Here is a 25,703-nt window from a genome sequence, read left to right as displayed (position 1 = left end):
TGGATATAAGTGATTTCTTTTCTTTCAGGGAAATATTGGCTCATCAAATTGGGGTCTCAATTTACTACAGGAGGAAAATGTGATTCCCGATATACTAAAACTTGCAAAGCAATGTGAGGTTCTTTCAATCAGAGGGTATGTTACTTCACTCATAAATCTTTCTAGTGTATATATTCTTGTTCACAAGTAGCTGTGAGGGAAGAGTATTCTATGTAGTCCATTAGAACTATTAATTCACTGAAAATCCTAATGACGCAAGATTTAAAAAGAAAAGGTTGGGGGGTGGGTTGTGCACCTGGCTGGCTCAGTCAATAGAGCATGCTACTCTTGATTTTGGGGTCATGAGTTTGAGCCCCACATTGGGAGTAGAGTTTACTTTAAAAAAAAAAAAAGATTTTTAAATGCACTGTTTAACATCTTAAGGAGCTCCTTGTTTAATGTTACCATTGCATTTTTATCATTATAATTTTGAAGTTTAGTAAGTGGCAAACAGTGAAAGTATAGTGGATATGCAGTAGTCCAGTAGCCCTTATATTTCACATTTATCCCAGAAAAGTTTGTGTATGCCATTTTCCTCTAAGATTTCATTATGTCCTTTTAAATTACTTCTTTGTAATTACTGTGTATGTTAAGAAGGTGTTCATGTTACTTACGGCTTCTAAGTTACTCCTAACTCATTTTAATACATTTTTCTATAAGCTAAGTAATTTTTAATGACTTCAAAAATTCAAATGTACATATAGCAAACTAATATTTTGGTTGCTTTAAGAAATCTCAGTTTGGAATTATAAACTGTCATTACATCTTTTACATATAGGACCTGTGTATATGTGCTTGGGCTCATAGCCAAAACCAAACAGGGCTGTGATATTTTGAAATGTCACAACTGGGATTCTGTAAGGCACAGTCGCAAACATCTGTGGCCAGTGGTTCCAGATGATGTAGAACAACTCTGTAATGAACTTTCATCTATCCCAAGCACCCTGAGTTTGAACTCCGAGTCAACCAGCTCTAGACATAATAGTGAAAGTGAATCTGCACCATCAAGTGAGTATTCTTGACAAGGTCATGTACAGTTAGCTGTAGTTAACATTTGTGTTTATAATATCACAATGTAAATGTATTTGTTACATTCCTAATGTACTTTTTTCTAAGATACTTTGGCAGTCATGGGGTCTTGGAAAATATGTTATCTTTTCACAACAGAGAGTGATAGCCAACAGACTACATTGTTCTCTCCTTGCTTTTCTAAATAGCCTTTGGAAAAGCTTACTGACAGAGTTAAAAAATAAGCCATGTGCCAAAAGAACCATTCCCATTTTTGCTTATCATAAAATCTAAAAAGTGAATGTTTATTTGCTTACCTTTTTCATTTACATAATTTTTTCACTCATTTTTCAGATAGAGATTGTTGAACCAGAATGTATTTGTTAAGATACTAAATTTACATATTCATTTTTGAGAGAAGAGCTAAATTTAAACTAAATATTGAAACTCTTAAAAGAGTATCAAAAAATCAACTAAATAAAAAAGTTTGTGGTTTTAAGCTTTGTGCTAAATATTGTTAGTTGTACAAAATTTAAGACATAGTTCTTTTTAAAAAGATAGTGCATCATTTTTCAAACTGTATTTCACCAGGCCTAAGATGCTGTGAATTATAAGATGCATCAGTATTTTATGAACCACTAAAAAAGAAGAAAAAAATACTGCCTATTAAACTAGGACATACCACTGATTATAAGATGCATTCTGATTTTAGAATTATCTGTGGAAAAATGTATCTTAGAATTGACAAAATCTGAAAATACAATATGCAAGTTTCTTTGGGATTTTATTTTGCTTTCTTTCAAAATAAATTTCAAGTAGTTTATAATTACTGAACAAAAAGTTAAAAATAAAAATAGGATAGGATATCATAGATGTCATTGGGCACCCAGATTGAGTCTTTTTCTTTTTTATTAGACACTGAATTTAGATGAGATCCTTAGTACCTAAAGCAAAATAAATAAGCCTAATTGATTTAAACATGAATTTAAAATGCTGTGACTTGGCTCATTATAAGTATATTTTAAGAAGAAGAATTCACTTCTTATAAGATTAATATCTCCCATCTATTATGATTTGAAAAATAAGCTAACAGGAATCTCTGCCAACTGAGTGAACATCCATGGTCAAATCTCCTTTTTCCTTTAATTTTATCCCGAATATTTGGAGGTTTTGGAAACTCTGTGCCATTAAAACAGCAAGCAAAAAACTACTTCATGTAAACTGTGCTGTAAGGGACCCTATAGTTTTTCTTGGGAAATAACAGAAGTTCCTCACAATAACATAATACCACATTTTTATTTAAGTTCAAACACTTGGTCTCAAGAAGTTCTTTTTTTTTTTTTTTTTTTTTAACGTGGCTCCTCAGCAGTTTAACCCTTTATTTTTGAAAATTTTTTCCCCAGATGACTATTCGACAAAGAATTATTGAAATATGTCACAAATAGTTGCCATGATTTTGTTTTGTCATTTTTGATGTGCTTGTATTAACAGTCTTTTGATCATAGGTATGTTCATAATGGAGGATGACCGGTTTGGAAGCAGCTCTACCAGTACATTTTTTCTTGACATCAATGAAGATACAGAACCAGCATTTTATGATCGACCTGGACCTATAAAGGATAAAAATTCATTCCCTTTCTTTGCTTCTAGTAAACTTGTGAAGAATCGTATCTTAAATTCACTTACTTTGCCTAATAAAAAACATCGCAGTAGCAGTGATCCGAAAGGAGGGAAACTGTCATCTGAAAATAAGGCAAACAACAGGCGGATCAGAACGCTTACGGAGCCCAGTGTTGACTTTAATCATAGTGATGATTTCACACCCATATCCACAGTACAGAAAACATTACAATTAGAAACTTCATTTGTTGGGAATAAGCACATTGAAGACACTGGTAGTACTCCAAGTATTGGAGAGAATGACTTAAAATTCACCAAGAGTCTTGGTACAGAGAATCACAGAGAAAACACAAGCCGAGAGAGATTAGTTGTAGAAAGTTCAACAAGCTCACAAATGAAGATACGTAGCCAAAGTTTTAATACAGACACTACAACAAGTGGCATAAGTTCAATGAGTTCAAGTCCTTCACGAGAGACAGTAGGTGTTGATGCTACAACTGTGGACACAGACTGTGGAAGTATGAGTACTGTGGTAAGTACTAAAACTGTTAAGACAAGCCACTATTTGACGCCACAGTCTAACCATCTGTCTCTCTCCAAATCAAACTCAGTGTCCCTGGTGCCTCCAGGTTCTTCTCATACACTTCCTAGAAGAGCACAGTCCCTTAAAGCACCCTCAATTGCTACGATTAAAAGTCTAGCAGATTGTAACTTTAGTTACACGAGTTCTAGAGATGCCTTTGGCTACGCTACGCTGAAAAGATTACAGCAACAAAGAATGCATCCATCCTTATCTCATTCTGAAGCTTTGGCATCTCCAGCAAAAGACGTGCTATTTACTGATACCATCACCATGAAGGCCAACAGTTTTGAGTCCAGGTTAACACCAAGCAGGTGAGCAAATACACATTTAATGAACAATTATGGTTGCATTTTAACAGACTTAAATGGAAAGCATTAGTAGACAGGTTTTACATCTACATAAGCCTCAGAACTGACCAATTATAATTGCTTACTATGGTAGGCTATAAGCTCCTAGTTACCCGATATGATTTGAAATGGATTCTTGCAGCTGCGAGGGGGGAAAAGAAATTCTTTTAGGCCCTGAAAATAAACATACATGGTTTGCAAGGACACACAAGTCACAAGCTTTTTTTTATTTCTCGCTTCTGCAAGGATCGATTTTAAAAAGAAGCATGTCGGGGGAATCAGGAGCTTAAGACCTACAATAACAAACAACTTTTTCAGGTAGGTCAATTTAAGGCTCCAAAAGTTGACCTTTATTTTTACTATATTTTCTAACTACAAATTTTAGTAAAATTCTCAGTTTGTCTTAAGTAGCTGTGATTATATAGTAGGAACCTAACAAACATTACATGAATTACTTGGCCCTCAGAATTCAGCAGTAGCAGTTTGTCTATGCTCAAGAACTATTATTAGGGAATTTCTATGCCATGTCTAAAGACTGTGACCAAGTCGATCAAAATAAATAATTTGATTTTACCTTTAAAATATATGAAATGTAAAATTTGTTGCAAAGATTTCTATACCTATTTTTTTTTTAAAGATTTTATTTATTTATTTGACAGAGAGAGACATAGCGAGAGAGAGTGAACACAAGCAGAGAGGAGTGGGAGAGAGGGAGAAGCAGGCTTCCTGTTGAGCAGGGAGCCTGATGCAGGACTCTATCCCAGGACCCTGGCATCATGACCTGAGCCAAAGGCAGATGCTTAACAACTGAGCCGCCCAGGCACCCCTGTTTTGTTGGGTTTTTTGGGCCAAATACTTAAAAAAATTTACTTCATTTTTGGTTATTAATTCCCATTTATTTAAATGGATTAATATTTGTGAAATACCGAGAATAATGCTTGACACATATCATCATCATTGGCATTATGGGTAGTTATTTCTTTATGTAACCCATTTGGGTTTTATAGAACCAAATTCTTAATAATATTAATAGTAATAATAATATTAATAATATTCTTAATATTTCAGTAATGCTAATGCACTTAGTAGAAGGGGTTCCTTTGTAGCAGATAATAAATTATACCCTGTTTGATAGAATTTTATAAATTATGCAATAATGTCTCATACAGAAACTTACCCATCTTTGACAGCCTCACCAATTCAGAACAAAGATAGGCAGATCTCTTAATAGCTCACTACTCTAAATCTATCAGTAAGGTTCATGAATTGTGTTCAGAAGAGGTACCTCCAACACATAGTCAAAGTTGATACTTATTCTAACAAGCTTGGATATCAGGTTTTTAGGCCTATAGGAGCAACAATTAGAAGCTTCTGATTGGTAGGAACACTATAACGGGAAAGGACAGCTGATAAAATTGGTAGCAAAGAAGGAAGCTTTTGTAGTACAACAAAAAATTTAAAAACTCAAAAGGTCACTGCACAGCCAGGGCCAGTAAGTAACCTAGCACAGCAAAATAAGCAGTAGAAGTAGTATTGTCATACAGCTCAGTAAAATAACCAAGGTGCTGTTAACTCTGAACCATTCAGTTAGGTTGATTATATCCTGTCAAAGCAGGCATTTCTGTTCAAATTGTTGAAGGCATAAAGAGAGATGCACTGTTCAAATATTCTGAAGAATAGACCAGAAAAGATAGCTACCCCCAGTCACTTATATCTTAACCAGTCTGGGTTCTTAGAATCTTATTTCCTGTATTCTCTGTTAGATCAGGAGAAAGTTATTTGGAAATTTTACTCCTGGATTAAAGATGAATGGATGTTTTTATTGGGAGGGAAAAAAAATAAAAACAAGAAAAAACAGGAGACAGGAACAGCTTGTACAGAGGCATAACGGCATAGCAGAACTTTATGTTTATCAAATCTTTCGTTTGTTTTTCAAATTGTATTTCGTACCTATTGTGTGTGTACCAGGTTCCACGGAGGAAAAAAGTCGTGTTGGCATTAGTGTTTCTGTTCCTACTTCTTACCTTTGGTTAGTTCAGAGAAAATGAAAGTGATGGAAGCTAACTACAAATTTACTTTAAGATAACAGTTTGGAATCTAGGCAAAGAAGGACTGTTGTTACTTGTTTTGTTTCCTTATAAAATTAAAAGGGTAAGCATGCAGATGCCTGTGGTATAATGGAGAGCCTGACACAGCAGTCTTAAAAATCATATCTCACTGAGCTATTTCCTTGGGACATGGTAGAACAAACACTGAAGTAGGAGTTCTTAATCCTAACTAATCCTGGCACTGAGTGAATGAACTTGAAACAACGTTTCATAAACTATGCCTTGATGTCTCATCTGCCTAGACTTCCAACAGCTTTGCAACACTTCATCAGCCCAGAACAAAACTAGGCAGACCTCAGTTGCTCACTGTTATGAATCTGTGTGGGAAGGTTCATGAATTTTGAAATATCTAGACCTTAGTTGCCTTATCTAAGAGAATTTGGACTAGATCAGTGGTTTTAAGCTTTTCAAATACTGCATTTTAACTAGAGAATCTCTTTCTTCACAAAAGCAATTCTGTGAAAACCTGGTTTGCAGAATAGATTAAAACGGAGCTAGTCGGTTGAAGTAAGGATTGGGAGGGCAAGTAATCCAATAATTCCTCCTTTCACCTTCAGTACTCCTTTGAAGTAAGAGTTCTGTGAAGTAAGAGAGGTTTAACAATATAATTTTAAAACCACTGACCCATTTTATGAAATTTGTCAATTTCAGTTAGTGGTTTTTACTATGATAATTTTTTTTTATTTTTAAGATTTTTTTTTATTTGTCAGAGAGAGAAACACAAGCTGAGGGAGAAGCAGACTGCACTGAGCAAGGAGCTCTGTGTGGGACCCTGGGATCTGACCTGAACTAAAGGCAGACATTTAATTGACTGAGCCACCCAGGGATCCCCAGTATGATAATCTTAATAGTTACAATTTTAGAGGATTTCTTTTGTGTGCATTATTAAATAATTCCTTTTTAAATATCAGGCTACATTGTTACATTTTAAATGACTTGGGTTTCTCAATGCCAATGTACATTAACTGGAGCCTTGTGTAGTGCCTTGTGTATATGAAGCAAGTGCCTAATAAATATTTTAGCATGTATGTTGCATGAATAAGAAATCGGTATCTTATGGAAATAATCAGCATACCATATTTATTATGGAGTCACGAGCAAGGAGTGCATTGAGGAAGTATCGGTGCTTTAAATAAAAGTGCCTTGTAATATTTACAAATGATAACATAATTGCTGTTTTGTGTCTTTCTGCTGTGTTACATAAATCTTATTCCTATAGCCATTAAAGTAATTACCACACAAAGGATGATAATTGTTCTTATTTTTCATAAAAATAATGTTAAATGCCCTTGGTTGTATGATAGCAAATTTACTAGTTTGAAATGATTGTGAAGATAGTGTTTGGATCATACCTGTGACTTCTAGGGTCATTTTTTTTTTTTTTTAAATTCTAGATACTAAAAGTTATCTTAATTGCCCACCTTTTCACTTTAACCTAGGAGGCCATTGTAGTTGTTTTTCATAACAGTCCCATTACGAATGTAAAATATCATTTTATAACAGCTAAATGATTCCAAGTGTTTATATGCTCCTAATAAAAAAGGTACCACTGTTTAGTACTTGGCTAGCTAAAAAGTTACAAAAATTATAATTTCTCTTTATGATAAATACTACAAATCAAGAAACTAATGCAAATGGGTTTTTTTATGGTTTTATAGGTTCATGAAAGCTTTAAGTTATGCTTCATTAGATAAAGAAGATTTATTAAGTCCTATTAATCAAAATACCCTGCAGCGATCCTCCTCAGTGAGGTCCATGGTGTCCAGTGCAACATATGGTAGTTCCGATGACTATATTGGTCTTGCTCTTCCAGTAGACATCAATGATATATTCCAGGTATCATGAATTCTGTATTCTTATTATTTCATATTGTATAACTGCTTACTAGAAATTACAATTTAGGTGATTACTATTTGGGGAGAAGATAATTATTTTTAAGGCAGTTTTGCTTAAAAACATTTTGTGATGAAAATTATTTCACGTTTCTCAACTGTTCTGTGCTTTTTTGAGGTGTATACCATTTGGTGGTATACACCATTCCAAGTCCCCAGAACATTATACTTCCTTCTCTTCCCATAGTAAAACAGCATCTTGTTTGATTTCTTTACCAGTATATTCTCTATAGGAGTTTAGTGAATTCTTACTTTGCTTTTTAATCACATTTGATTTATCCTTGTGTTTCTGTCTTTTTTTGTTTTTTGACATTGAACACAAAGTTGTGTAAGTTCGAGGTATACAGTATATTCCTTGTTTTTTGTTTTTTTGTTTTTTAATCCATGAACCTGTTTATCCTACATAGGACAGCCACATGTGTCCAGTAATACAAAGTTGTCCTAATCCCACGAGATACTCACAAATACCTATATGATACAGCACTAAAGAATCCACATTTGTTCAGGAGTCTAAAGACATTTTAGATAAATTCTAAAAGCAATTATTTTAATATTTATTTAAATTACTAAAAGTAGATGAAAACTTTAAGGATTATTTGTTATTTTATCAAGTTTTGGTAATTTAACCTCCTTTAGTGAACTTTTTGTTTTAAGTTCATGTGCTGTAGTAATTGTATTTAAATTGCATTTTGTTTAATTTTGCTAATTTCATAAAGTGAACTTCTTCATAATTGATGTGTTTTAGGTAAAGGATATTCCCTATTTCCAGACAAAAAACATACCTCCACACGATGATCGAGGTGCCAGAGTGTTTGCTCATGAGGCAGGAGGTAATGCATGGTTTTTGTTTTCATGAGACTCTTCTTTGTATTAAAAAGAAAATTCTTTTTAAAACAAAGTTGATGAAAAAGAAAATTTTTTCAGTAGGATGACATTAAAAATTCAGATATACTTACTTTTGGGTCAACTTAAAAATTATGCCAAAATAATTTTTTGAGTCAATTTAAAACTAAACCACAGTATATTTTTGTGAGGGACTGTAACTGTTCTACCCAGCCTCTCAAGAAGACAAAAACTAGATCATTTGATTCTATTTTTAAAAACGAATGCATGAAAAATTTGTGATTCTGATTCTCAAAGGTGTTTGGGGGAAAGGAGAGAGAGAAAAATGTACTTAAATATTACTTGATTCTCTTTATAATGAACAATAAGATTATAATGAATATATGCATGTTAGCCATAGGTTTAAAGCTTCATAATCTTGTTTTTTTTTAGTACCTCTTTAGACTCAGAATTATTACATTTCTTTATAGAGTTACTGAGAATAATTGAAATTATGTCTTAATTGTATGATTTTAGTTTTCCATTTTCATTTAAAATTTTATATTAAAGTAATATAAGCTTATCTGCTAACTTTATTTTCCTAATTTTAAGCAAATCACTCTTTTTTTCTCCCCAGTTAAAGTTAAGATTTTGAGTCATAAAAAGAGTTCTGGTTTTCTTTGCTTATATTCCTTTAAAAATTCATGTAGTTCGAGACATCTTGAAAAGAGGTGTCATTGATACTATCTTTATCAGATTTTGTTTCATATTTACTTATGCACAGGTCTTCCATCTGGAACTGGAGGTCTTGTAAAAAACTCTTTTCACTTGCTACGACAGCAGATGAGTCTTACAGAAATAATGAATTCAATCCATTCAGATGCTTCTCTGTTTTTAGAAAGTACAGAAGACACTGGATTACAGGAGCATACAGATGATAACTGCCTTTATTGCGTCTGTATCGAAATTCTGGGTTTTCAGCCCAGTAATCAACTAAGTGCAATATGCAGTCATTCAGGTAAGTGATTATGTCCTTCTCTACCTAATTTGAATGTGCTCCAGTCACAAGCCATGTCCCACTTCTGTTGACCATCCCTCTTAATTCAGTTCTTACTACTTCAGCCTTAGTTCAGTCACTCAGCATTTCCCTATTAGAAGATTGGAGGTTAGTGTTTTGTCTCCAGTTTTGGCCCCTTCCAATTCATCTTTCATAGTCTTCCCTGGGATTAGTCTGTTGACAGTTCTTTACTGGCTATTCATGCCCACCACACAAGATCACACAAGATTCTTTGTGTGATATATTGTCTTTTTTTCCCCCATTGGACTATTATTAACATAAAATGTTACATTAGTTTCAGATGTACAGTATGATGATTCAGCAATTCTGTTTTTCTTCTCTTTAAATTATTTTTTAATTCCAGCATAATTAACTTACAGTGTTCTATTTGTTTCAGGTATACAGTATAGTGAGTCATTAATTCTGTATATCATCAAGATAAATGTGTTCTTGATCCTCTTTATCTCTTTCACCCATGGCCCTACCCACCTCTCTTCTGGCAGTCACCATTTTGTTTGCTGTGTTCTAGAGTCTCTTTTATTTGTGTTTCTTTGTTTGCTTGTTTTATTAAATTCTACATATGAGTGAAATCATAGGGTATTTGTCTTTTCTGATGACTTCAGTTAACACTATTCTCTCTAGGTCCATCCATCCGGTGCTGTTGCAAATGGCAAAATACCATTCTTTTTTATAGCCAAGTAATACTCTATTGCATTTCTATACCACATCTTTAGCCAGTCACTATGAAAACTCACTTGGGTATTCCGTATCTTGGCCTTTGTAAATAATGCTGCAGTAAACATAGGAATGTATGTTAGTGTTTTTGTTTTCTTTGAGTAAATTCCCAGTATAACTGGATCATGTGGTATTTCCATTTTTAATCTTTTTTTCAGGAATTTCCATACTGTTTTCTACAGTGGCTGTAAAGGGCATTCTCATCAGCAGCGCATGAGGGTTCCTTTTTCTCCACATCCTCACCTGCAGTTGTTTTTTTGTGTTTTGATTTTAGCCATTCTAAGAGATGTGAAATGGTATCTCGTTGTAGTTTTGATTTGCATTTCCCTGATGATGAATGATGTTGAGCATCTTTTCATGTGTCTGCTGGCCATCTGTATGCCTTCTTTGTAAAAATGTACAGGTCCTCTGCTCATTTTTAATTGGATTATTTGTTTTTTTGGTTTTGAGTTATATAAGTTCTTCATATAGTTTGGATTTTAAGCCATTATTGCATATGTCACTTACAGATGTCTTCTCCCATTCAGTAGGTTAACTTACTCTTTTGTTGATGGTTTTCTTTGCTTAAAAATAAAAGTCTTTTTATTTTAGTGTAGTCCCAGTAATTTTTAAATTTTTGTTTCCCTTTTGTTTCCCTTGCCTTAGGAGGCGTATCTGGAGAAATGTTCCCATAGCTAATGTCAAAGAAATTAGTACCTGTTATTTTCTCTTAAGGGTTCTGTGGTTTCAGGTCTTACCTTGGGTCTTCAATCCATTTTGAATTTACTTTTGTGTGTGGTGTGAAAGTGGAATGAAAGTGGTCCAGTTTCATTCTTTTGCATGTAGCTGTCCAGTATTTCCAGCACCATCTGTTAATAAAATTATCTTCCCCCCTTGTACAATCTGGCCCCCTTGTATAATTTGTCTTAGGCTCATTGACCAAGTAAGTGTGGGTTTATTTCAGGCCTCTCTCTGCTCTGTACCAGTGATCTGTGAGTCTATTTTTGTGCCAGTACCGTACTGTTTTGATTATTTCAGCTTTGTATTATATCTTGAAATTTATAAGATTACTTGGCTATTTGAGGTATTTCACCATTCCATATAAATTTTAGTATTAGTCTCGTTCTGTGAAAAATACTGTTGCTGTTTTGATAGGATTGCATTAAATCTGAAGGTTGTTTTGGGTAGTATGGTTGTGCTATCAGTAGTGGTTCTTCTAATCCATGAACATAGATTATCTCTCCTTTTGTTTGTGTCATCTTCAGTTTCTTTCATCAGTGTTTTGAAGTTTTCAGAATATAGGTCTTTTCCTCGGTTAATTTTTTTCTCCAGATATTTTCTTATTTTTGGTACAGTCGTAAATGGAATTGTTTTCTTAATTTCTCTTTCTGCTACCTCATTAGTAGTGTATAGGAATGCAACAGATTTCTTTGTATTTCATAATTCCAGGCATGAAAAATGTGTTTCCCTGCTATTCCCTCTTCCCCTGCCCCCCATATAGAAACTAACATACAGTCCCTTTGACTGGTCCACCTCATCCTGGATGTCAGTATTTTACACGTGAAGCTGTCCTTCACTGTCTAAGTCAGATGTTCACATTCTTTCGTCTTTACTCTCATTGTCCTTTGTACATGGATCTCTTATAATCAATATTGGTCATTATTATTTTCCCCCTTCCACTCATTAAGTTCTTTCAGTGTATGGACTGTCAAGTCTTTTCATTTTTATATTTCTAATACCTACCTACATACCACTTTGTAGTAGACAGTATGTTTTTGGTGAGAGCAGATCCAGATTGAGCTATCTTATAGATACAACAAATGCCATATGCAGATCTTCCCCAACTCATGATGGAGTTACATCCCGATAAACCCATCCTAAGTTGAAAAAAATCACAAGTCAAATGCATTTAAAAGTCAGGAAACAACAGATGTTGGTGAGGGTGCAAAGAAAGGGGAACCCTCCTACACTGTTGGTGGGAATGCAAGCTGGTGCAGCCACTCTGGAAAACAGCATGGAGGTTCCTCAAAAAGCTCAAAATAGAGCTACCTTATGACCCAGCAGTCGCACTACTGGGTATTTACCCTAAAGATAAAATGATCTGAAGGGGCATGTACACCCAAATGTTTATAACAGCAGCGTCTGCAATAGCCAAACTATGGAAGGAGCCTAGACGTCCATCAACAGATGAATGGATTAAGAAGATGTGGTGTATATATATACAATGGAATACGATGCAGCCATCAAGAAATGAAATCTTGCCATTTGCAATGACGTGGATGGAACTGGAGGGTATTATGCTGAGCGAAATAAGTCAATCAGAGAAAGACAGTTATGATCTCTCTGATATGAGGAATTTGAGAGGCAGGGCAAGGAATTTGGGAGGTAGGGAAGGAAAAAACTGAGAAAAGATGGGATTGGGAGGGAGACAAACCGTAAGAGACTCAATCTCACAAAATAAACAGGGTTGCTAGGGGGTAGGAGGGTAGGGAGAGAGTGGTTGGGTTATGGACATTAGGGAGGGTATGTGCTATGAAATGTGTAAGCCTGATGATTTACAGACCTGTACCCCTGACACAAATAATACATCATATGTTAATAAAAATAATTTAAAAATGCATTTAATATACCTAAGCTACCAAGCATTATAGGTTAGTCTATCTTAACCTGCTCAGAACATTTTCATTAGCCTATAAGTGGGCAAAATCATCAACACAAAGTTTATTTTATAAAGTGTTGGCTCTCTCATGTAATTGATTAAATACTGTACTGAAGTGATAAACAGAATAGGTGTTTGGGAACAGAATGGTTGTAGTGTATTGACTGTTTACCCTCATGATCGTATGGCTGATTGGGAACTGTGGCTCACTGTCACTGTCCAGTGTCACAAGAGAGGATCGTACCACACATCACTATCCAGGAAAATTTCCAAATTTCAAAATTTGAAGCAATAGAGTTTCTACTGAACGTGTATCATTTTTGCGCCATTGTAAAGTCCAACCATCATAAGTTGGGCAACATGTATATTAGCAACTTCCAACTAATAGGTGTTTGTATATGTGTTTAAAGTGTTTCCATGGGTACCTTTTCTTGGTGAGTATCACTTAGCCATGCTCAGAAAAACCTAGTGATATCAAAGTTCTCTGAGTCACTCTTCTAAAATTTTCCTTGGTGTTCTGATTAAGAGCTTTCCAACTGATGGGTTATATAGCATGCTGATGCACCACAGACAGGATATGGGTGTGCTGAAATCATTAATTCCCTCCATGTTTCCATGCCTCTGGGGCCTGGGTTTGGACAGACCCTTGGACTAGGCATTTTACACTGTGAACAGCCCTGTCCAGGGCTCCGAAATGTAATTATTGTCATTTCCTGTGAGTGAGAAGTTTGGGCAGTATTGTTCTGATGTATTGCACACTGTAAAAAATAATGTGTTTTAAGTCATTCTGACTCCCATCATTTATGATGTTTTTAGTTTATGCTTCATTAGTATACTTATTCATCAGCTACTTAGGAAGTACTTACTATGGACTTGACTTTACTGTTTTCTACTTATTTTATCAAATAAGAAATAGGGAAACCACCTTTCATGTACCTGGTCACAAGATAGCTAATTCTGTTGTAATCCATTTGTGACCTGTTGTGGGGAGAGTGATCAGGCAGAGCATCATGAGGTTTGGGACTTGCGAAAGACGTGCTGCAGATGGAAAGGCGCTCACCTTGGAAGCCATAAGAGCCTCTCAGCTGGTTGGCCAGTGATAAGATGTGTTAGAGTAAGAAGCAGTAGGGGAAGAATAGCTCTGAATTGGGAAATGATTACAGTTTACTACTGATATCCATCTTAGAAGTGTGAAGGGAGGAAGGCCAAATGGTTAAAAAGTTGCCAAACCTTCATTCATTCATGCCCTCAACATAATATTTATTATGCTACTGCCATGGGTCAGGCATTAAACTAGATGCCAGGAAAAATTTGTGAGAGGGAAAAGTAAAAAACAAAACACATAAACACTGTTCTTGCACTCTTTGAGCTTTCAGTGGGGAAAGAAATGGGTGAATGGATTGATCACTTGATCAGTCGAGTATGTGAATATATGTGAATCAAATATGTGCATATAGTACTGCATTTGTAACAAGTGCCGTCAAGAATAGGTACATGGTATCAGCAAGGGAATATAACCAAGTAGGCAGGTCAAAAAAGAGATTTCTGAAGAAGTTACTATTGAGCTATGATGTAAAGAATGAATAGAAGCTAAAAAAGGTAAAGATGGAATATAGAAAATTTAAAGACAGAGTGAACAGCCTAAGCAATCGTTTTCTCTCATGAGAGCATGCATGGAGAGTAGTAGGGACCAAAAAGACATCTGTGTGAGTAAAACCTAGACAGAGGGAAGGAGGTATATGATCAGCCTGGAGAGATGGGCAGAGAGCAGGTCCTGCAGAACTCTTGGTACCTCAAGTATGGCCAGCATACTAGCAGCATCAGCATCACCTGAGAGCTTGTCAGAAATGCAGAATCTCAAACTCCACGCTATGCGCAGAATTAGAATCTGCACTTCCATGAGACTCCCAGGTTGTTCACATGCATAATAAAGTTTGAGAAGCATTTCTGTAGGCCATATCGAGGATTTTGTTTATCAGGAAGAAGACTTCCATATTGTCCATGGCAGATGACTAAAAAATAATCCCTGTGCTATTTAATGATCATTTTAAAGGAACATCTAGACTTGAACATAAGACATTTCTTTGTCTAAAACTTCTAGTCTGGTGGTAATGGTTCAGAAATTTAAAGCTCAGAGGAAAGGCTGTTGGAATAAGATATCTGGTAACACTGTATTCTGCATCTGCCACCTTCATAGATTTTTATGTATTGTATGGTTCTAGTGTGCCTAGAGGAATGTTTTTTTTTTGTTTGTTCGTTTTTGGTTTTGTTTTTGTTTTTTGTTTTTCTTAATGAGAATGCTTGACATGTTCAGAGATAGGACCTGATTCTGACGGGTTAGAAATGCTAGGAGTCATGGTAGGTTAAAAGTGAGGCTGAAATAGTTTATAACTTTCCAGAAACATGTTGACTGAATGAATGACCTTTCTTACTGTTCCTTGTGCTGAAATACTTTGACATCATAGTCCCTGGGTAGCATATCTACTGATTCTAAAATATATTCATCTCTTATCTGGTTATTCAGCACTACTGTTTTTGATTTTTTTTAATATTATTATTTTTTTAAAGATTTTATTTATTTATTTGACAGAGATCACCCAAGTAGGCAGAGAGGCAGGCAGAGAGAGAGAAGAGGAAGCAGGCTCCCTGCTGAGTAGAGAGGCCGATATGGGGCTTGATCCCAGGACCCTGGGATCATGACCCAAGCCGAAGGCAGAGGCTTTAACCCACTGAGCTACCCAGGCGCTCCCATTACTGTTTTTTTTTTTTTTTTCAAAGATTTTATTTATTTATTTGACAGAGAGAAATCACAAGTAGTCGGAGAGGCAGGCAGAGAGAGAGAGAGGGAAGCAGGCTCCCTGCTGAGCAGAGAGCCCGATGCGGGACTCGATCCCAGGACCCTGAGATCATGACCTGAGCCGAAGGCAGCGGCCTAACCCACTGAGCCACCCAGGCGCCCCCCCATTACTGTTTTTTAAATACATCTTCAGTTCTCAGATTTTTGGCCTAAGTTTTATTTTTTAAATCAATGAGTGATTAAATAGCATGTGTTACTTTTAAGTGCCTGAAAGGCACATGATTTCCGTAATAAGCAAAATTTTAAAACTATGCTAAATTCATAGATCATCTATTCCAAGGAACCAAAGCATTTTCTACTTACTATTTTATAAATTATCATCATAGGAAGTGTTTAGAGGTGTGGTGAAAGGGTCATATCTCTTCAAAGGAAAACAACATTGGGAGAGATTGACATCGGTTTGGTTTCTTGGGTTTTAAAAATAGAGCTTTTTTTATTCTCTACTGTGACAACATGCTATAGTAGAAAGAGTACTGAACCATCTGTCAAAAGCTCTTACCTTCTGGCTGAGTTGTATCTCCTCTCTCTGAATCTTTCTTCTTTCGTGAGATAAAAACTTCAATTAATTTCCAGTATTTCTTATAGTACCAAGGTTGTATGACTATAGGTTGCCCAGTGTTACTCTCTATAAGAATAGCCAAAGACTTCCTGATGGTGTCCATTTGCTCTAATCATTGTAAGTGCTCAGGAGAATTTTAAATCAAAAAAGTTAATGTCAGTTTAACAATACTGAGATATTTGGTTGACTTCAAAATCCCATCTAGGAGTACCTTAGCAATGCATGGGTAGTGTAGTAAATTTAATTCTAAGGAATGAACTGATAAGCTCAGGGAAGTGTAATTCTTATATTGGTAATTATTAAATGGGGAGAAAAGTCACAGAATAAGAAATATAACATAATCCCACTTACACACCCAAAGAACCAGAAAAACAAAGTTAAAGTAGCAAAAGATCTTAAAAGATAGAAATGTTGGGGGTGCCTGGGTGGCTCATTGGTTAAATGTCTACCTTCAGCTCAGTTCATGATTTCAGAGTCCTGGGATCAAGCCCTACATCGGGCTCTCTGCTCATCAGGGAGTCAGCCTTTCCCTCTTTCTCTCCTTCTGTGTCCTCTCTGTCTCAAGTAAATAAATAAAACCTTAAAAAATACACACACACGCACATATGTGTGTGTGTGTCAAACTTTGAACTGTATTTCCCTTTGGAGAGGTATTTATTGTGTGGGTGGGAATATGGGATGGGGTAGATAAGATATATTTCTTTTTTTTTTTTTTTTAAGATTTTATTTATTCATTTGACAGAGATCACAAGTAGGCAGAGAGGCAGGCAGAGAGAGAGAGAGGGAAGCAGGCTCCCTGCTGAGCAGAGAGCCCCATGCGGGACTCGATCCCAAACCCTGAGATCATGACCTGAGCCGAAGGCAGCGGCTTACCCCTCTGAGCCACCCAGGCGCCCGATAAGATATATTTCTGTTTTATTCTATGTACATCTTTTATTTGAATTCTTTAATCATATATTCATATATTTTGTAATTTAGGAAAATAAAATTCGTGTATAAATGTCTCTAGAATTCAACAAATTTCACTATCTGAGCAGTACAAATTTACTTTAGAAGATCATCATGGAAAATAATTGTTGAAACCTGGAAAGAAATCATAAGAAACCTACTCCTCTGTGGTATATAATGAAGCATAGGAATTAAACCATTATGATACCTTAATAGAAATAACTGATTTTTTTCTTCAGACCTTCAAGACATTCCATATTCTGACTGGTGTGAGCAGACGATCCATAATCCCTTAGAAGTGGTTCCTTCTAAGTTTTCGGGGATTTCTGGATGCAGTGATGGAGTGTCTCAAGAAGGCTCAGCCAGCAGCACCAAAAGCACAGAACTGCTGCTAGGTTAGTTTGCAGATTTACATCCAAGCATTGTTAATAAAACCATATTTAGTTTTGTTGTTGTTGATAAGTATTAGAAATTATCTCAAAACTACAAGTCAGTTTTATTCAGGTGTACTTAGCCAACTGTTAGAGCTACTCTTGGGTATCCTTTTAGCCTTCCTCTTGCATTAGAATTTTTATCCCAAAATGATTGACAGATTAGGTGCAATTTATCTCAGTTTGAGATCTTTAGGTAAGATTTAAAGAATCTCACAAGTTGCAATCATTTTCTATTATGATAAAGATAGAATATTTTCATCTTTTTTTTAGGTGTTAAAACAATTCCAGATGATACACCAATGTGCCGTATACTCCTTCGCAAAGAAGTCTTGAGATTAGTCATTAATTTGAGTAGTTCAGTATCAACTAAATGTCATGAAACTGGCCTTTTAACGTAAGTAAACTATAAACATGGCTATTCTTTGTTCTGCTTTTTAGGGTGAAAAAGATCCTTGAAATACTTCAAAAGTTAGACTAATTAGCTTACATCAGTAGTTCTGCATGGTATATCTGTGTGAGGCTAGATTTTCTTCACATACTTCAACCAAAATAACGTATGGTCAAAGATTGAACACAGAAATAAGTATGTGAATCCAGCTATCTTCCATTAAGCTGGACTTTAAAGAGATCTGAAAAAATGTAAAATACCACTCCTCTCACATTTTTGGTTTTAAAAAAATTATTTTTCATTAAAATGTAAATATTTATGGAGTACCTGGGTGGCTCAGTCAGGCATCCGACTCTTCATTTTGGCTCAGGTCATGATCTCAGATCGAACCCCATTTTGGGCTCTACCCTCAGGGCAGTCTGCTTGGGATCCACCTTCTTCTTGTCCGCCCGCAACCCAAACACCCCCACCCTTGCTTGCTCACTCTCTCAAAAAAAAAAAAAAGAAAAAACAAACAAACAAACAAAAAAATATATATACACACACATTTATGTTAACACATAATGGGTTTGTTTTTCAAATGAATTAAAACATATTTTGAAGTTTTCTCAATTTTAATTTCTAGTATGGTAATTAGCAATGGCCAAGGCCCACAGAAAATAAGCTTTTGGGGGGGTCTTCTTTAATTTTTAAGAAAGTATGAGAATCCTGAGAGTGAACAGTTTGAGAAAGGCAGCCTACACAAAAATAAGTGATATTTTCTTGGTTTAATTTTATCCCTAATTTTCCTCTTTTCTTGTAATAAAAGTTGCAAGATTTTAATTTTTTCTCCTCTAAATCATAGCAACACAATAAAGGAAAATTCAGATTGAACTATGACCATCATTGATCTATGCTATTAAAAGTAGTGCGGTCCCCCAAAGAAATGCAGCTCAGAGTCTCCTGTGGATCTTTTAAAAGAACTGTAACCCAGATGCTAGGGTCCCCCTGCAGACCTCCTGGCCAGAGGCTCCAACAATAGTGGGTCCTTAGCCTGTGTGTTACCCCAGTGCCACCCTACCCCCGCTTCTGCGATGCTATCTTAGCTAAAAGCCAGTTTTGGAAGGTAGAAAGATACAAAGAGCCCAGTCAAGGATATTTTAAACTTAATTTTGAAAATAGTTTAGTCATCTTAGGCTGATAAATAAGTTTTGCCATTTCTCATGCTACTGAAAAAGAATATTTCTGACTCTCTTAATCATCTTAAGAAATAACCCCAAACTTAAAATATCTCCTTAAAGTTTGAGGTAGAAATATTTAATATTTTATATTCTTATGCCATCATTCCAAATATACCATCTGATCAATGTCTGGAGGAAAAAAATATTTAAAAAGTGGTATTTTGGAAGGAAAAATAGTAAGTCATTATTAATAGTTTTAATCACACCATCATCTTTTCTTTGGTTTTAGAATTAAAGAGAAGTATCCTCAAACATTTGATGACATCTGCCTTTACTCTGAGGTTTCCCATTTGCTCTCACACTGCACATTTAGACTTCCATGTCGGAGGTTCATACAAGAATTATTTCAAGATGTACAGTTTTTACAAGTAAGTAAGATTTGTATTTCTGAAATTTAACTTTCAAGAATAATTCTGTGTTTGGGGTTAAGAGAGAGATTCCATCTGTCAATAACACTAGAAGGTCATTCACAGTTCACCACTTCTTTCCTAGATGCATGAAGAAGCAGAGGCTGTGCTGGCAACACCACCAAAGCAACCTATAGTTGATACATCTGCTGAATCCTGACCTCATGGTTATGATGTATATAGATGAATGCTATATATATTCATATTTGTGGATTTCCTAAAAGCCTCAGAAAATGCTGGCTGACTGGGCAGCAAAGACAGGAGTATCTTCTGTTCCAGCCATTACTGGTACACGCACAGTTGGAACCGCAGACTTCCCTAACCAAAACAACTTCCTCTTTTCTCTGTTGAACCCTCTGGGGGTTCATTGCTCAATTACCACAGTTTTACGAGTTTTAGTTTCCATAATATGCAAGAGCCAAGCACTGAATACCTACATAGGTGTTTTCTATTTTTTCATTTTAAGAGCATAATAACAGTGGAACAATAATAGGATATCCAGAAGCACCCTTCACACAGTTATTTCTGAATTCTTTTTTTAGGATAAATATAAAGATGCCTTGTTTGTTAACTAACTCCTGGAAACCAGGAATCAGTGTCTCTGAGGCTACACCCTGTCCCACAGTGGGGTGTGCTGTAACTGCTGGTATTAGAGGGGGAACTTCGGCCCTTCCACATTTTTCTTAATATTTGTAACACTACTTCAGAGGTTTGTAACCTCAAAGCAAAAGAAGAGCCTCAACAACCCAGGACTTGTAAGTTATTTTTATGTTACTAGACTTGCAAACAGTTTTGTTTTCTGTCTCTTCAGTTTTGTGGCAGTGTGTTAGTATAGGTTATTTGAACCAATTAAGGTTTTTCACTACAGTTCTTGATTCAAATCAGAATGTCATTTTATAATTCAAAGTATTTCCCAGTTGTAAACGCAGCACATGTTTTCAGTGGACTCCTCCTTTTCATCAACTTCCCATGTCACCATTTGAGACAGGAACTTGAACAAGTGCTATTAATTGAGACCTAAAACAAAAGAAAGCAGTAACACTTTGGATCCCTTGACAGAGAAGTTTGCCTTCGGTTTACACATTCCATGGGAAAAGAAGAGCCATATTTCCTTTTTAAAAAATCATAAATGCAACTTGAATTATGATTAAAAATTGTAGTGAAAAGCCTTAAGTACCAAATTTTAAAGCAGCAGTAATTTAATTATTTTCTATCAGTGTTCTTGTTTTGCACAAACTGAATGCAGTGATAGGTGAGTTTATCAGTACAGTCATTGCCTTTATCATATTTGTGAAGTTATTAAGTTGATGAGGGCAAGGTTTTGTTTATTTGTGTTTAATTTGTATATGTTTAAAGATATTTGGAAATCTTTACAGGAATTAAACATATATGCAAATTTGTATATAAAAATAGCATGGCCATCACCAGTAGAATGCTTGTAAATGAAAGGATTATCTTTTTTGAGGTCTATATATAAATAGAAAAAAATCCAGCTGGACTGATTAGGAACCTTTTTTTAATTCATTTGTTTATACCATTTTTACAGTTAACACATCAGCTTTGACACAGTCCTAGTACTTTGAGTAATATTTTCCCATAGTACAGATCCTTTTTATAACAGGCTTGTTCTTTTAGATCTCTGTAAAGAACCCTGTGAACTAGAAAACGTAACTCACAGAGATAGTTTTTTTTTTTGTTTTTTTTGTTTGTTTGTTTGTTGTTTTTTTTGTTTTGGTTTTGGTTTTGTTTCTTTTTAATTTACTGGCACTGAAAGTTCCAACTGGGATGAAACATTTCATCTCACTTCGTAACACCTCTTCGACTGCACTTCAGTGAATTGTTCTTACATGCACTGTGTAGCAACTTACATTTATAACAAAGCAGATAAGGGCTGTAAGCTGCTGCTTATGTTAAAAAGTGGTTCTTCAGATTTTCTCTCATAAAATCCAAGTGAAAATAAAATATTTTTTTTTAACTTTAATTTATCACTGAACCCAAGTGTTTATTTAAATGTTAACAGTACTATTAAGAACGTTGCCTGTCACCTTGGTCTTTGGTCTTGGATGACTAAAATGCCTTCCAGAGAACCAAATGTCAGAGTTACTAGACCAAATAGTGGTTAAAAACTCCAAAGGAGGTAATTTAGTAATCTTATTCATAATGGGGTTGACATATTTTAGACATTCATTTTAAACACTACCTCAGTTAATATAGAATATAAAATCTGTGGTTTAATCCCTCAAAAGTTAACAGTAATTCTTTGTCACACACACACACATGCACGCACGCACACAACTGTCCCCATCCTGGACCCCACTTCACTCATCCATCTTGAAATGAAGTCTCTGTTACTATTAGCCTGAACAGTTTGACTATTACCTTGAAAGACATGTATGTATACATTATAATAATTGTCTGTAGCACTTAGTTTGGAGAGACAAGAGTTTTGTGGTTATCAGTAATCTAAGAAAAAATGTCTGTACTTAAATGCATAGTGCTATTTGGTTTATCCATATTTCACTGACAGGTCTAATACGTTTTCAAGTACTCATCTGTATAAAGGTAGACTTTTATGATGAAAAATGCTCACATGCAGTGCCAAGTGATTAACTTAGTGTTTAAAAATATTAAATTATAGCAGAAAAGATTAGGAATGGTGTCAGTGGTAATAGAAATAATTGAAAAAATCATCTATAAATAATAGATACTACCAGACTATAAAATACCAAAATAATGTCAATACTGTAGTTTTTCAAGATTTTAGAATTAATCTTAGTCCTATAAATTTGTACTGTTGGTAATTATTGAACAATTTGGAGGAATTTGGGCAGTTGTGCTGGTTGTAAACTGTGAATATCTAATTGTAAAGTGAACTGTCATTTCTAATTGAAATTTTTTTTCAAGAACAGATTTCAGCTTCACATACTAAGTAAATACTGGTAAATAATAAGGAAATTAGAAATTAGTATTAATAATTAAATATGGTCTAAAATTTCTTATACTTTTATTTCCTATTTATGCCTAGGTAGATTTGAAGGGGTAAGTCTCCCTAATAAAAATTTTTCTAATAAAGATTAGTAGCATAAGTACATTCTGTAAGACAGCGACATTAAAAGAGGCTCTTTGGAGGGATATACATTCTTATACTAGTTATTCTAACATCATGTGTACAAGGTCTTTTGAAATGGTAGCTTTTTTAGCTCTTTTATCCAGAGCTTGAGATAATTAAAGTTGAGTTTTTCAGGGCATATTAAAGTGTTCAACAGTGAGGTTTCAATGCTTATTTAGATTTGTCTACTGCTCTTTATAAATTTTTTTTTTCATTCCATTCAGAGGATGCCTTTTATCCCCACATTAAAGCACAGATCATTGAGCAATAAAAACTAATCAAATTGTCATCCAAATTATAACTGTAGTTGTTTTTGCATGGTAAGAGTGAGGTGCTAATTTTGTGTGAGATTAGCTTTGTAAAACTACCTTGGGAAAAAGTCCTTTGGAGTTAAGGTTTTCCCCCTTTTGTTTTATGCTTCCAGTGTTGTCTAAAATTCACAGTCCATTAAACTTGGGAAAAAGAAAAGGTAGAATTAACAGAGTTTTATGAGAAGAACTGATGAAATAAAAGAACATTTCAGGTTTTCCAAAATGTAAGTTGGGAAAGGTCTCCCTTGGCTCCCCATTCAGGAAATCCATTATCACAAGCTTAATTTCAAGAGTATCACTACAGTGAGAGTATCATTATAACAGTGTCCTAGTGAAATGGATAGCAGTGCTTATCAGACAATATTGAAATCTGTGAGAATCTTTCTAGGAACATTCTTTTTTTACTTTAAGTTCCAGGTTCCCAAAGTATTTCTCATTCATAGTAGGTTTTTATGACTCATGCAGGATGTGGCTCCCCCCTCCCCCCGCACTGGAGTATTTTTATAATGTAGGTGGATAGCTATGCCACAGCATGCAATAATTGCACATCTTGTTTTTCTTTACAAAATATTTAATTTGAAAAATATAATTTATGCCAAAAACTATACCTTGTAATTTTGCCACTAAATAGGTTGATTTAGCACAAAATACAAAGTCTTGGGGCAGAGCGGGGGAGAGATGAAAATTTTTCATAGATAATAGTTGAAAAATGCTCCTTTACTGGCCTGACAGAAACCCTGAAGCTGCATTGTAAAACAAATGGTGTAAATTAGTTTTGAAAAGTGGTAAGGGATTGTGAAAAAAATCTCAGACTTACTGCTCCCTAGCCACATGATATCCTTTTTTTATTTAGTAATAAGCTGCTACATATTTGGAGGTTCTGGTGTTTGTAGGTCACTGAACAGACATTGAAATCTGATTTATATTGTATAACTGTAACATAGAAGAAAAAGTATTTATATATTTTCCGTAAGAATATTTCATTGAGTTCTGTATAATTTAAAGAAGGTTTGTCCCCAAATGGTTTTGCTCACCTTGATTTTTTTTGTGTGTGTGGTTTTCTTGTTTTTGTATAATGTGTACAGTTTATGTCAAGGGCATTAAAAGCCTCCTGAAGCATAGTCTTATCAAAGGGATACATTGTTAATAAAATGTACTTAAAATTCTTAAAACTTGTGTTCTGTTTGAAGTTTTAAACAATCGCTGTTGATTTAATTATGTACCATAGAGGCTGACACATGTGACTCCCAGTAAAAATGATTTTTAGGTACCAAAGATAAGAGTCTAGTTCAGTAATACATTAGTGGCTCATCCAGATGTTTTGAGAGATCTACACTTAAACATTCTTCATAATCTAATCAAACAAATAACTTTACAGGTTTTATTTTTAACTTGAAATCATTATGGAGTGTTTGAAAAAATGGATCTATCTTTAGCCAGAATAGTTCTGAATTTTTTGAGGAAATAATATACAATAAAGACGATGAGTATGATGGTGACGTTTCTGTGGAAGGTACTTGATTTCTCAGGCAGAAACTGTCTTGATCAGATGGGCTATCAGTACAGCCACCTAGTGGCAAAAGAGAATACCACGAGGGAAATTACCAAGGCTGGAAAATAAAATTCAGTGTCAAAGCCAGGTCAAAGCTAGTTTACAGTTGTCTAAATGTGGTAAAATATATATCTCACTTTCAGAAATAGATTTGTTTGGATAGATTGGTCTTTAGGCACATTTCTGTATATCATTTTCCCATCACCTTCTGTGTATGTTTGTTGGTCAACAAAAACAGAGTTGGCCCCAAAATAAACTAAAAGCAGACTTAATAATCATTAGACAGCTGATCTTTGGAAAATGTGGACCTAAACTTCAGAAAGTTTGTTTCATTTGAAAAAACCCGATTCTCTGGTACATAAAAGTTCTCAAAAATAAAGTATCGTCTTAGTCCATTCAGGCTGCTATAACACCACCACAGCCTGGGTAGTTTACAAACAACAGAAATCTGTTTCTGCCATTCTGGAGGCTGGAAGTCTGAGGCCAGAGGGCTAGCACAGTTGATTGAGGGACCTCTTCCAGAGTGCTTGTTGTGTCCCTACATGACAGAAGGAATAGGAGCCTTGCAGGGTATCCCAAGAGCATTAATCCCAAGTACATGAGGGCTCCCTCCAGCCCTGTGACCTAATTACCTTCCAAAGGCCCCATCTCCTAATACCCGTCATTTTGGGGGGCTAGGATTTCATCATACATTGAGGGGGACCGTCATTGAGATCATAACAAGTACTTTTGTGTTGATTTCAAAAAAAGCAAAATACACTAAAACTTTGGTCTCTTTAATGCTTATCCTAGAGGATAAAGTCAACTGCATTTCCTTGGTACTTTAAATTGAATATATTTAGTTACTGTGTTGTAAATCTTTTAACTACTAATTCAGAAGGGTTTTTCTCCTGTTGTGTCTCTTCAGGGGTTTCTAAAGTTCTACTTAATGGGAAATGTTAAATATGTTTTGTAGATTCTTTGATATGAAAGCCAGTTTTCTTTTGACAGAGCTCTTAGAAGAAATACTAGTTGTCAAATTCAACTTGATTTTCCCAATAAATACACATTCTAGTGGAGAATCCGTTTT

The 25,703-nt window shown here is 35.1% G+C and overlaps 2 protein-coding genes across 6 annotated transcripts in view; one reads left to right on the top strand and one right to left on the bottom strand.

Moving 5' to 3' along the window:
- Positions 1–24,254, top strand: part of RICTOR (RPTOR independent companion of MTOR complex 2) — a 129,400-nt gene extending 105,146 nt beyond the window's left edge. For 2 of the 5 annotated variants that reach the window (XM_059417021.1, XM_059417024.1), the window contains exons 29-39: positions 29–135; positions 818–1,047; positions 2,553–3,561; positions 3,844–3,915; positions 7,364–7,541; positions 8,343–8,427; positions 9,204–9,437; positions 17,453–17,608; positions 17,918–18,041; positions 19,485–19,623; positions 19,748–24,254. In XM_059417021.1, the coding sequence (XP_059273004.1) occupies positions 29–135; positions 818–1,047; positions 2,553–3,561; positions 3,844–3,915; positions 7,364–7,541; positions 8,343–8,427; positions 9,204–9,437; positions 17,453–17,608; positions 17,918–18,041; positions 19,485–19,623; positions 19,748–19,822 (2,409 nt within the window). In that variant the 3' untranslated portion in view covers positions 19,823–24,254. The remainder of the gene's footprint in view (positions 1–28; positions 136–817; positions 1,048–2,552; positions 3,562–3,843; positions 3,916–7,363; positions 7,542–8,342; positions 8,428–9,203; positions 9,438–17,452; positions 17,609–17,917; positions 18,042–19,484; positions 19,624–19,747) is intronic. The other 3 variants (XM_059417023.1, XM_059417025.1, XM_059417022.1) reach the window with 3 other exon arrangements.
- Positions 23,812–25,703, bottom strand: part of OSMR (oncostatin M receptor) — a 54,970-nt gene continuing 53,078 nt past the window's right edge. Inside the window, exon 19 of the mRNA XM_059417031.1 lies at positions 23,812–24,652. Coding sequence (XP_059273014.1) covers positions 24,608–24,652 — 45 coding nt within the window. The 3' untranslated portion in view covers positions 23,812–24,607. The remainder of the gene's footprint in view (positions 24,653–25,703) is intronic.

Source organism: Mustela nigripes, chromosome 12, assembly GCF_022355385.1.
Source record: "Mustela nigripes isolate SB6536 chromosome 12, MUSNIG.SB6536, whole genome shotgun sequence".
Taxonomy (NCBI): Eukaryota; Metazoa; Chordata; class Mammalia; order Carnivora; family Mustelidae; genus Mustela; species Mustela nigripes.
Note: the sequence above shows the minus strand (reverse complement) of the source record. Positions and strands in the feature narration are given on the sequence as shown.